Source organism: Eumetopias jubatus, unplaced genomic scaffold (genome assembly GCF_037043125.1).
Source record: "Eumetopias jubatus isolate StellerSeaLion01/CBP00866 unplaced genomic scaffold, mEumJub1_p1.0 scaffold_1, whole genome shotgun sequence".
NCBI lineage: Eukaryota > Metazoa > Chordata > Mammalia > Carnivora > Otariidae > Eumetopias > Eumetopias jubatus.
In genome coordinates, this window is record NW_028274807.1 from 122,255,073 (window position 1) to 122,267,627 (window position 12,555).

Below are 12,555 nucleotides of genomic sequence, written 5' to 3' on the forward strand. Positions count from 1 at the left end.
CCCTGCAATGCACTTCTCGTCTCTTTCCATAAAAATATTGTTGATCCTGGACCCGCCCCCCTCCCCTCCCCAATGGGGCTTGATGCAATCGGAAGAGGGAGGCGCTGGGTGTGCCGGCTTGCCTTTAGCACTCCTGCCGTGGAGAGTTTGGGAGGGCAGTGGTGGATGAGGATGGCCCATGTGGTCCTGTGGCGACCTCTGGTGGCAGGAGGGTCTTCCTGCAAGGTTACCTGCACTCCCGTAGCTGCAGCCTGGGTGGGTAGAGAGGGTAGGTGCTCTTGGTGTGATCAGCCCCTAAAACTGCACCGGGAGGGTGAAGCTGCAGACAGGCTGGGCCCCTCTTCAGACCTCCCGACTCCTGTGGGACTCCGGGGACGATGACATGACCCTGGAACCCCAGCGGCTCTCCTGGTCTCTGGTAGAACTGTGGGGGGTCCCAGCCCCGGGTCTGGCCAGCAGCAGGACACCTGGGGGTGGGGGCAAGGACAATATTGGCTCTGGCTATTACCGTATAGAGTGACAGAGTGGCTTGTCCATTTCTAGTGTGCCGGGACCTCTCTCTACGTCTTCTTCAGGCTCGAGGGCCCAGATGGTTGTGCCCTGGAACTTATTCCTGTCTGTGTTTCTAGTCAAAAGCCGGCAGAACCCACTGGTCATCAAAGAAGCCCAGCCAAAGGCCAGGACCCTGCATGTGGCGTTGCCATCCAAGCCAGCAGAGCCACCCGCGACGACTCTTCAGAGCCGCGGCAGCCATGGCCCTGGCCTGGCTCACATGCCCACCCCTGCTCCACGTCCCAGAGCACATGGACCCTCCGGCACCCCTGCTGCCCCAGGGCCTGGGCTGAGGTGAGCCCCGGACTCTGCACTCCCACCCAGGGCCTGGGTCTGAGGCAGTGGCTCCCAGCCTCAGGCAGCCCTCATCCGGGCCTCCTGCAGGCTTCTGCGGACAGGTGAGGGCCGGGGGCAGAAGTCAACAGACAGAAGCCAACCTCAGGTGGGGTCCCTCCCAAGCCCTCACAAAGAGACCAGGGTCCTTTGCTCCCAGCCAGGACAAACCTACTCTTTCCTTCCCCATTTCTTCCCTAAGCCTTAGTTGCTGCACTGGAAGGGTTTGGTCCCCGTCTTCTAACAGAGTTGCCGGTGTGGCTGCCATGCTCCAGGATGACTCCTGGCTGTCACCTGGGCCCAGGGAAGGAGGAGGCCCGGCTTGGGGCAAACCAAACACGCTTGCAGGTGGGGAAGTTTGGCTCTTAAAGTGTTTCTGGTCCACAGAGGCCTCATTTCTTCCCCTCCGTGACAGTACGCCCCCGTTCAGTTCTGAAGAGGACTTGGAGGAGGGACATTTGGTGCAGCGGACATCTCTCCAGCCCCCAAAAGGCCCTTCCAGGATGGGGCCCCGGCCAGAGGATGACTGGGGCTGGTCTGACACCGAGAGCTCAGAGGGGAGTGCCCAGCCCCCTGACAAGGGCTCAGGTGGGCTGGCTTCCTCAGGTGAGTGATCTGGGACCACGGGGGCAGCCCTTCTCCAGCCCAGATGTCTCTAGTTCTGGAAATACCCTGTGATTTTCTTTGGGTTTTCTGATTTGGCAACTCATTGTGACTCGGAGAGAATGACCCTCCCTCCCATCGGATATTTTCCTGGGATCGCAGAGATATCAGAAGGAAGAATCTGAGGGAGGTTTATTTTGCCCCTTGTTTGTCACATCAAATTGCTTAACTGTTGGAGGTTGGAGGAGCTCACTCGCTCATTCTAAGCCTGCCAGTCCATCGGAATCCACCAGAACCAGGTACTGATAGCTGCCAGGTGGGGCGATACGGTGGAAAGGTGTTGGAAGCAGAATGTCAGGAGTCCTCTGATACAGTTTGGGCTCTGTCACTTGCTACCTGCTTGTGCTTGAGTGAGGGGTTTCAGTTCCTTTGCTGTAAAATGAGGTATCGGAACAAGACAATGAGGGGTGAGGAACATGGTGCCTGGTACATAGTGACCCTTAGCAAACAATTCTCTTTTTTTTTAAGATTTTATTTATTTACTTATTTATTTGAGAGAGCGCACCCACGTGAACAGGGGGAGGGGCAGAGGGAGAGAGAGAATCTCCGTGCTGAGCACGGAGCCTGACTCAGTGGCTCGATCTCATGATCCTGAGATCACAACCTGAGCCTAATTCAAGAGTTGGACGTTTAACTGACTGAGCCACCCAGGTGCCCCTTAACAAACAATTCTTGAATGAATCAATGAACCAAGGTATGTTGTAACCCCAGACATCTGTTCAGGCCCTCAGACATTTAAATCCTAAGAGGCAGTGGTTAGCTCTCTGCTTCCTGGCCGTTGCTGAGGCCTGGACACCCACCGTGGTTTAGCATGTCACCAGGAGTCTGTTGACAGTCTATGTCCCTGCTTAGCCCCCTTCCTGCATGGGGTTTGCAGAAAGCCTGTCTGGCCCTCGGTCCCTCTGTGATAATTTATATTTATGATATTTCTTCTCAGTGAAGATGTTGAAGGAGGCCGTGTTTGCATGTTAGTCTTGCTTTTCATATACCAACTGAGGTTCTGCCTCTGCCTACCATTAAGGGGGAAGAACAGCTTCCTAAGCCTCTGTCCGTAGCCACGTCATTAAGTGAAGTTATATTTTTTAGGATGGTCAAAGGCTCTTTTCACCGGCACACGTTGGCCCGGGCCTTCTCTCTGTCCTTGCTCCTCTTCTTTGTGGCTGCCCTTCCTTCTTCCTCCTGACCCTTCTCCACACTCCCTCTATCCACACCAGAGCCTGGTCATGACCTACAAGGATGAGGCATTCATTCTCTGGAATTTTCCCTCTGGTTGCCTTCCAGGAACACTGGTGCAGTCACTGGTCAAAAACCTTGAGAAGCAGCTAGAGACTCCAGTGAAGAAGCCTGCTGGAGGGGTCAGTCTGTTCCTAATGCCCAACGCTGGGCCCCAGAGGGCTGCCGTGCCAGGCAAGAAGCCTCAGGTAGGGTGTAGGACTCTTGGAGTTTGCTCTGCTATTTCCAGTAGAGCCAACTCCAGGTGTTGGGGCCCTGGGGTGGGGTCTAGGGAGTGTCAGCCTTGGCCCTAGTGGGACACTGTGGGTGACCTCACTGTCTCTTCTGCCCCTGCACAGGGGGAGGGATGGCCACTTCTTGTTTGTATCCTTGTTGATGTTAAAAAGTCTTTTGGTTCATTATACAAGCAGCTGCTTAACAGGTCGTTTTCTCCTGGTCACTCACGCTCCCATTTCCCGCCTCTGACGGAGCCTGGACCTGGTTCTGTGCCTGGCTGCTTGCAGTAGCTACTCTCTTCTGGCTCTGCTTCATCCCACCATGGGCCCCGTCCCTTTCCTTCACTCAACTCCAGACCCCAATTCCAGGCTGTGTGCAGAGAAGACTTCTTCCTGAGGGTGGGGTGTTGGAGTGGCATCCCACAGCACATCAGACGAGGTGACAGCATATAATGGGAATATTTAGATACCTTTGTTCTAAGTATTCAGGGCATTCCTCATCGCTAAGAATGTCTAGGTGGCCTTGCCTCTCTGAGGCTCTTGCTGCCATCAGACACTCAGCCTCAGCGACCATTCCCAGTAGGACCCCTCCTCACTGCTTCGGGTCAGGGAACAACTCCCGCACGCCCATTACTCGCTTAGGCAGAAACGTTTGGGGCTCTCGTTACTTCACATGCATGTCTCACCTTTCTCAGTTGAAAAGGCGCCTCGTGGGATCACCAGGAATAGTGGGCACTTTTTGGTTCTTATGAGAACATACTCTTATTACATAATGTGTTCGGTTTCTTATGTAGCCTGTGTGTGTTTGTGAGTAGTGAATCCAAATGATTAAAAAAGTGTTTGTCCCTTCTCCTATATTGGGAAAGCACGCCAATATCCCAGAGCAGGTTGAGGCACTGCTCAGAGCCTGCTGCCCTGGGCCCTGGGGTGGTTCTGGCTGCTTGGCCTTACATTCTGGGAGAAAATGCATAGGATGTTCCTATCAAAGCCCAGGTGGCCCTCAGTGCCAGGAGGGCACAGAGCTCTGGAGTGGGGACTGTGGTGTAGGGATTGCCTGGGCCCTTGGCTCTGGGCTCTCCCATTGGCTGCAGCCCAGCCACTTTCCAGGCTGAGAGTCCCTGGTGCTCTGGAGCTCCTCTACCACTCCCCGAGTCAGGGTGTTTACCAGGCCCCGGAGAAGCTGTCTGGGGGTGGGGGTGCACGTTAGCCCGGGCTGCCTTCAGTTCAGGAATGCAGAAAAGTCAGCGCTCTGGCCTTTGACTCCAGTTCCTAACGGCTGACTCCAGATCCATCAACGTGGGGAAATAAAAAATCTGGCCAAAGTTTAAATTACAAGAGCAACCTGATTCGCCATAAGCCTTTTCAAAGAGCTTGCCTGGGTTTGGCCTTTGGGATTTCAGGAGCATTTAAAATCACTCTGACCCCGGGTCTCTGAATCAGGTCTTCAAAGACAGGGACGTGGGAAAAAACAGGAGAACGAGTGTGTCCCTCCTGCTTCTTCCAAACCTGCATTTGGTCCCCCTGTCTGTCCTGCATTTTCATCCTCCCTGATCTACATCCTGTCAGAATGTATCTTCTTCTCCCCCTTCCCTCCCTGCAGCTTTCTGATGATGAGAGTGACTTGGAGATCTCTTCCTTGGAAGATCTCCCCCCGGACCTGGGCCAGAGAGAAAAACCAAAGCCTCTGTCTCGCTCAAAGCCGCCGGAGGAGTTTGGCGCCAGTCCGTGGAGCCCTGGCCGATCCAGGGTCCCTGGTTGGTGATCCTGCCCCGGAGCCTGGCTGAGGCCAGCTCAGGACTCCCCGAACAGATGAGGCTGCTGGGCCTCTTGTCTTCGTCAGTAACCAAGAGATCTTCTCCTTTGCAGAGAAGCAGAGCAGAAGGTGGATATAATTTCTTCCGCCTGTGAGGGATTGTGCTTCCAGAGCGCCGGGGGTGCCTGGCTGGGTGCTCCTGGGTCCCATGGCTTGAGAAAGGGTTATAATGAGCAGTTTCCTTTCCCACCTCCATGTTCACTCCAGCCTGAAGGAGCCCCTTGATCTTTATTCACTGGCATTTTGTAAATCTGTGGGAACAGTGTGTAGACGAGTCTTTACCTTGCCTGATGTCTTTTTGGGGACACATGCCTCAGTCAGTCATTCAGTGATTCTCCAAAGTCATTTACTGAGTGCTTGTTCTCCACCAGGTCCGCCTCTCCCTGCCAAATTGGGGTGCTGGCAGAGGTGATGGGGGCAGAAGTGCAGGGTAGTAATCTAGTGACAGAGATTAGGGTGCTATGGGAGCATAGCATGGGCCACCCAGTGCAGTCAGGGGTGATCCTGGAGAGAGTCTCAGAGCTGATGTCTGGTTGTGCTTGCTCAGGGGCAGGAGGGAAGGAGAGCCACCTGGCTGGGGCCTCGTGCTCAAAGGACCACAAATTTAATTTTTGATATTATCTCCAAAGTTAGGTTATATATGCAACCACTGTATTTTTTTTAATGTGAAAAGCTTAATTTATTATATGTGAATATTTAAATATAGCACAATGGTTATAACTCGTGTGTATTCATTATTTTTGGAGCGTCAGCAGGGGCACAGTGGGGTGAAGCGAGTGCACCTCTGTTGTGTCAGGTGAGGTCCATTGGGACGCAGTTGCCAAGATGGAGTTAGTGCCAGAGGTTTGTTGGGCTGAAGGCAGAGGAAGCAGAATCGGCAGGGAGAGCCCTCAGAGAGCAGTGCAGGTCCCACCCCTGGGAAATGGAGAGGGAGCCCCCAGATTGCCTGACAGGGCTGACATCTCTGTCAGCCCAGTGGGGGCTGTGGAGCGCAGAGTCCCCCCACTGGGGAGAAAGGGCCCGGCTGTGGTGCCCCCACCCGGTCAGCCTACTTCATTCATCAGAGTTGAACAGCAGTTTCTTGCCTGAAAGGAGGCCCAGGCTTGTGCCTTCAAGCTTCACACATAGAGGAACCCAGGTCAATCTGCCCGTTCGTTGTGCAGCAAAGACAATGACTGAGATTTCGAGGATGCAGCAAGGACAGGGCTTAACCAGGGAGGCAGGAGGGCAAGCCTCAAAGCCCTCTTCGCAGGAGGAGGGTCAGGGAAATGTAAAGGCAAACTGAAAGAGGGCAGGTGAGAAGTTGCCACTGTACTTACTAGTCTGCTGCTGCGATGGGTCCCCTCTGGTCACAGGTTTCAGGAATAGTGTGGTAAGTGCACATCCCCAACACCCAGCCTCAGCCATCAGGAGCTCAGCTAACCCCCTGTCTTGCTCCATCTCTCTCCCCGCCAACCTGGGGTCTCTTACCTTCCCCAGCCCTCCATCCAGGCTTCTTTTGACCTCTGGGTCCTGACACCTTGCCGGGCCCAGAAGTTCTGGTGGGAGGAACCAGGGGAAGCAAGGGAGGAAAGGCACTTCAGAGGGCAAAGGGTATCTGGGGGTAGGGTGAGGGGGGGCAGAGGCTTGGGGGACCGTGGTACCAGGCTGTTCAGTGAGGCCAGAGCACAGCTTATGAAGAGCATGATGTGGAACTTGGGGCTGGTGCAGCCCTGGCTGGCTGGGGGGTAAATTCCCTTTGTGTTTCTCACACCTTTGAACAGCTGAGGACCTGTGCATTGATGATCCCAGTGAGTGTGTGAGAAGGGGAAGGAGCAGTGAGTGGGAAGTGTGGTGGGTTCATCCCCCTCCCAGGATTCTCCCAACAAAGTCCTGGTTTCCTGTTTGCTGGGTTTGGGCAAGGGAGCTATAAAAGACTGTGGCACCACATGTGGGTCTCCCCCCCACCCCATCCGGGTCTCCTGCAGCCCTGAGCACATGTTGGATACCGGTCCCCCCACATCACACGTGCACCCTGGGGTCTCTGCTTTTTGGCCCCAGGGTTGTCTCTGATGCTGTGGGAGGCTGCACAGTCTATTTGCAGGTACAACCCTGAGGTGCGGGGGAGCTAACGCTACCAGGGCAGCCGGCAACCCAGGTGGGAGGGGAGTTGTTGAGCAATTGCTCCAGCCTGCCTGGGCATTGGTGGGACAGTTCTGAGGTTTATCCCACAGTTTCTCAGAGAGTCCCCAGTGGGAGTGAATCCCAGTTGCTTGAAGCAGTTACTCCCTATTAGTGCGCCTTTTATTGGCTTTTCTCCCCGCTGTTTCATTTTTTTCACTCTCACTTCCGCTTCTTGGGAGCAACTCTGAAATAAATGAACCTGTTTCCAAATCCTTGCCTCAGGCTTTGCTCTCGGGGAAACCCAAATGAAATAGATGTGTGTGCACGTGTGTGTGTATGTGCACACACACACACACGTGATAATTACCAACGAGAATGACTCTGTACCTGAATGTTCACTATGAAGTTACATGTTTCTGAATGTGTTCTTCTATCTACTTTGGAGACTAACATTAGTTTTATATTTCTATGCTGCTTATCCCTCCCCACTTTCAAATACATTTTAGAATGTTTGGTAAAATTTATAAGAACTTTGGAACATATGTGTATTAATCAGGGTTTCTCCAGAGAAACAGGAGCAGTAGGATATAGGTATGGGGATAAGAGGGCATTTATGGTGGGAATTAGCTGATATGGTTAATGGAGGCAGAGAAGTCCCAGGATCTGCCATCTATAGGCTGGAGAACAAGGAAAGCTCCTGGTGTCCAAAGGCCCCCCAAACCAGAAGCTCCGATGTCCGAGGGCAGGAGAAGATAAATGTCTCAGCTCAAGGAGAGAGAGCTAACTCATCCTTCTTCTGCCTTTGGGTTCTATTCTGGTCCCCGATGGATTGGATGATGCCCACCCACATTGGGGAGGATGGATCTTCTTCATTCAGTCTACTGATTCAAACGCTCCTCTCTTCCAGAGACATCCCGAGAGACACATCCACAAAGAATGTTTTGCCAGCTACTTGAGCATCCCTTAGCTCAAATTGACTGAGATTAACCATCACAATATGTAACATATTAAATTATTTAAAAATTATACAAACAATGAGACTGATGTAGAAAAATTGGAAGACACATATAATCAAAAAAGAAAAATAAATTTGAGTAACCCCCAAATCCAGAGGCAACCACCATTAATATCTAGCTATACATGCTCTGATTAAAAAAAAACACATATGTCTCCCTCCTAGGGTTCCACTATATTTATTCTTCTGTAGCTTGATTTGTCTTCTCGAAAACAGAATATAAATGTGCTCACATCAGTACATATGTATCAACATAATTACATTTAATGGGCCCGTAGGTATTATAAGGTAAAGATCGCAAAAATTTATTTAACCAGCCATTTCCACTTTTGGCCTTTGCTAAATCATGAAATGATAAACAAATGCATAAATACATCTTTATGCACTTAATTAAGATTTCCTTAGGATAAATACTTAGAAGTGAGGTTGCTGAACCAACATAATAATGAAAGCCATGCTATGTGCCAGGCACTGGTCCAAGGTGCTCATGAATATTCACTGGTTGAGCCTCACAGCAGTGAAAAGTGCAACTCTTACAGTCATTGTACAACTAGTCACTGAGACGTAGAGCAGTTCTCAATAGAAACTTGCTTCAAGTCCTGGCGCCAGCAAGTAGTACAACCGGGATCTGCCCTGGGTCGGCTGGCCCTGGAGCCCTGGTTCCTAACCATGTACTTTTGGGGATTTTTGTTACCAGTGGCCAAATGCTCTCCAGAAAACCTGAACCAGTTTAGCTTAATGCTTGCAGTGCTGGCTCATTTTCGTGTCCCCTTGCCACCAGGGGGTATCATTCATTTTTAAATGTTGTGATGTGACAATGTGATGAGTGAAAAAGGAAAGTTCACTTTTAAAAAAAACATGTCAATTTTTTTTGTGTGTTCTTCTACGCCAACAAAAATTGACATGTTTTTTGTGTTCTTCTATTAGGATTCCCTTTTTCATTTTCATATCAATTATTTATATTTCTCCTCGTACAGATTGCCTGATAATACTTATTCTTAGTATTTTTTTTTCCTGTTGATGTGATTAACTTTTCCTTTTTGTTGTATACCACAGAAACTATTTGGGCCATATTGGGGGTATCTTTTGAATACTTCTAGGTAGAATGTCCCATTCCTCACAACCCTGAGATCAAACCCTCAGTTGAAATCAAGAGTTGGACGCTTAACTGACTGAGATGCCCAGGCGCTCCATAATTAGTTGTATCTTCTGAAGTAACTTCAAAAGTGTGTTTAACTTAGAGGCACCTGGCTGGCTCAGTGGGAAGAGCATGTGATTCTTGATCTCAGGGTCATGAGTTTGAGCCCATAGAGCTTACTTAAAAAAATGGGCTTAGAGTTTACTTAAAAAAAAAAAAAAAGAGTTTAACTTAGACACATAGGGATGATGTTGATTGGAAGTTAGTAATAAGTTTATGGTTACAACCTGAAACCAACTAAAAATATAAACCCACAATTTAGGGAGCAGAAGATGCTTTGGGCTCATGGCTGGTACTTGGTAGTAGTATATAACTGAGATGAAGATTAAGACCATTTTCAGCTTTGGAAAGTCTAACGTGAAATAACCTAAGTTGATTTACATACTATAATCAAACTCTAAGTTTATAGGGAATTCAAATAAAGCAACCTCTAAAGTCGACAGAACCTCAAGTGGGATTCTGTACTTTTTTCTCTTCCCTTTGCCCCCTCGCCTGCTACCAGTTTCTGAGGGGAGTTATAAAGATCCATCAAGTCCTTTCTAGATTTAGGAGGAAAGGACTGGAAGGAATCATTGTATACCTGCATGGCCTGCTCTATGTCTGTTTTCATGCCTGTTACAAATGGCTACAAGCCTGTCTTCTTGCTGGAGATAATGCTGCAGGCTCCACCTTTAGAATAACAGGCAGAAGATGGAGCTGCTAGGCACTAACACTTGCTAAGTTCTATAGGGAGGAAGATGCGTTGCTGACCCTTGGATCACTTGAATGTGCAGGGAGCAGACACTTGCCGTCTGATATGCTGAGCTGGCCCAGTTCCAAGTCCGTTCCTGTGCCAGGAGTATCTTCATACGTTGTTCTACCTAATGACAAAACAAGACAGTGGAAGTAACCTCAGCAAGGAACCAGAGAGAAAAATATTTCCAAGGGGCACAGGGGACTTAAAATAAAGGTGAGAGGGTGGTGGGTAGAAGGACCCAATCCAGGGCGAGATAATGATCTGAACTGTCCTGTCACTGCCAATAGCTGGTCGTGGGTAGACTCTTGTAGAAGCTGAAGCTGCATTTCATACTCCACAGAGTCCATCAGCAGACTGGATCACATGGGTGGTCTCAAGAACAGAGAGCCACCTGTTGCTCACTGATTCCACGATTCTGACCACAGCTGACCTTACAGGGGAGATCGGTGAGAACTCGAGCCTGAGACCTGGTCACTAAGGTCTCTTAGCTTCCCTAAGGCTCAACAGCCTTTTCTCTGCATTGGTTCAGCAGAGTAGCCACACAAAAAAAGTGCTTAGTGTTCCCTGACCCAAAGTGATATGCTGACTTAAAGCTTCAGTTATATTTTGTGCAGGATCAGCCAACTGGTGCCTACCACACAGTGGCACTGTGGGCCACAAAGCCATGGCTACACACAGACTAAATGGTATGGGGACTTCTCTGCAAGAGATAACCAGGGTTCTTCCAGCCTGCACCACCTCTCCGGGACAGGTGGGTAGGACTTGGCAAACTGTCTCATTCAGCCAGGCAACTCCCCTGTGATTAAAAAAACCAAAACCAAAAAGCAAAGCCTTAGAGGATTGGGTAGAGAACAGGGACTTGTTTTGCTTTCCTGCTCACCTTGGTGTTGGCAAGGCTTACCTGAGAGTCTTGCGTGGAAAGAGCAATCAGCAGGGCTCTCAAGGAGTCTCACCGTTAGGAGGTGTTCCCCATCCTGGGAATAGCCAACCTGCATGGCAATCCCGCACTGAAAAATCCTTCTGATCTTGTTGCTTCCTCAGGTGCTGTACTATTTCTCTCATTTTGTTTATAGATACATCTAATTGATTTGTCTATACCTGCTGTATCCTGTTCCTTGGTCCATCAGTTTCTTAGATGTACCCCGTTATAACTGAATCTCAGCTTTGGCTGACATGCCCTTGAGTTGCTCTTGAACTGTCCCATCCGCACAGATATATACCAGCAGCACCAGCTCCACAATGACCACTTCCGTCTACAACCACCACCACCATGCATCTGTCCATGTAATTCTGGGGGTCGTTGCCCATTTGGGAACGCAGCTTCTCTTGTAGACTGAGCGGGAAGAACCTGAAGAAGGGAGCCTGGAGCCCTGATTCGAATCCTGACAGCCACAAACTGGTTTAGTGGCCTTGGGAAAGTCATGTCTCCTTTTGACTTCTCACCTGGGGAGCGAGGAGATTGGCAGAGGCCATCTCCTAGACGTATAGTGTTCTAGAATCCCATGAATGCCTTAGGCTTTAGACATTCTCTTTTACCTTTAAAAAGGTTAGTCAATTTACTAATTATAACCTGAAAGTCCTTTTGATATTTAAAAAATCCTCTTGCTTTCTCTTTGTTCTTTGAAAATTTAGAGCTGCCTCATTTCATAATGCCTTAAGCCTATATTTATAATCAGCCTCTATTTCATGGTTCTGAGCTGTTTTTCACATAATTGTCTTTTTTTTTTTTTTTTTGCTTTAGAATTAGTTCTTTTGTGGTTAATGTATAGCAGAAACAAAATGACTTTTGAAAAACCCTTTAGGGATTACGGGTTCAGGGCTGTATCACTTAGGGGCCCACATGGCTGTGGGAGAGAACTGGGTCTCAGGAGGGGAAGGAGGCCCATTCTGGGCAGAGAGGCAGTTAGTTTTGCTGTGGTGAGACAGTCATTTCAGGGTGGCCCGGAGGAAGTCAGAAAATGGTAGTCTGGACTTCATAGAGGAGGGGATGAAGCGCATCTGTGAGACGAGTGGGGCAGCAGGGCACAGGGAGGGGGAAGCTGAGGGAGGGTGCAGGCAAAGTTTCTGTTTTTATGTGGAGTCTCCTGGGCGCTCCAGGAAGGAGCATGACCCTACTTAAGACCCCCAGATAAACAGATTGAAGTACATTTGTGTTTCACATGTGAATTCTGAGAGATCTGAAAAGGTTAGGGAGGGTAATGTGGCAAAAGATGGAATTTCCTATTGTTCAAAGGTAGAGGAGCTTGGAGCCCCAATATTGGAATGTGACTCTGTAAATGATCACAGAATTTTTACTCATCAGCAGCTGTGGCCTAGGTGGCAAATATACTTGGATTTAATAGCCCATAAACTTGTATGTTGTTCTCATTCCAGAATATGGATTCAGGCATTCTCAATACATTCTTTAGTCATATAGGGGGCTGCCAGTTTCCATAATGACGGGGGTTAGGGGTGACAGTCTGATGGGGCGATAAGGCATGAGAAGACCTGTCTTGAAGTTGCATGGGTTTAGGGACGCACTATGCTTTTATGCTGTGTGCCATTAGAGTAAGTGAAAATGGAAAATAAAAAGATTTCACTCTCATTCTTAAAAGATAGACTATTTAGGTATAGAACACTAGGACGATACTTGCTTTCCATCACTACACTAAAGACACGATTCTACTGGGTTCTGGAAAAGTCTGTCATCACTCC

General features: G+C 49.4%; 1 protein-coding gene across 1 annotated transcript in view; it reads left to right on the top strand.

Annotated features, from left to right (window-relative positions):
* Positions 1 to 5,453, top strand: part of DZIP1L (DAZ interacting zinc finger protein 1 like) — a 31,909-nt gene extending 26,456 nt beyond the window's left edge. Inside the window, exons 12-15 of the mRNA XM_028099113.2 lie at positions 630 to 846; positions 1,301 to 1,491; positions 2,830 to 2,969; positions 4,597 to 5,453. Of these exons, the coding sequence (XP_027954914.1) occupies positions 630 to 846; positions 1,301 to 1,491; positions 2,830 to 2,969; positions 4,597 to 4,758 (710 nt within the window). The 3' untranslated portion in view covers positions 4,759 to 5,453. The remainder of the gene's footprint in view (positions 1 to 629; positions 847 to 1,300; positions 1,492 to 2,829; positions 2,970 to 4,596) is intronic.
* Positions 5,454 to 12,555: the final 7,102 nt, after the last annotated feature.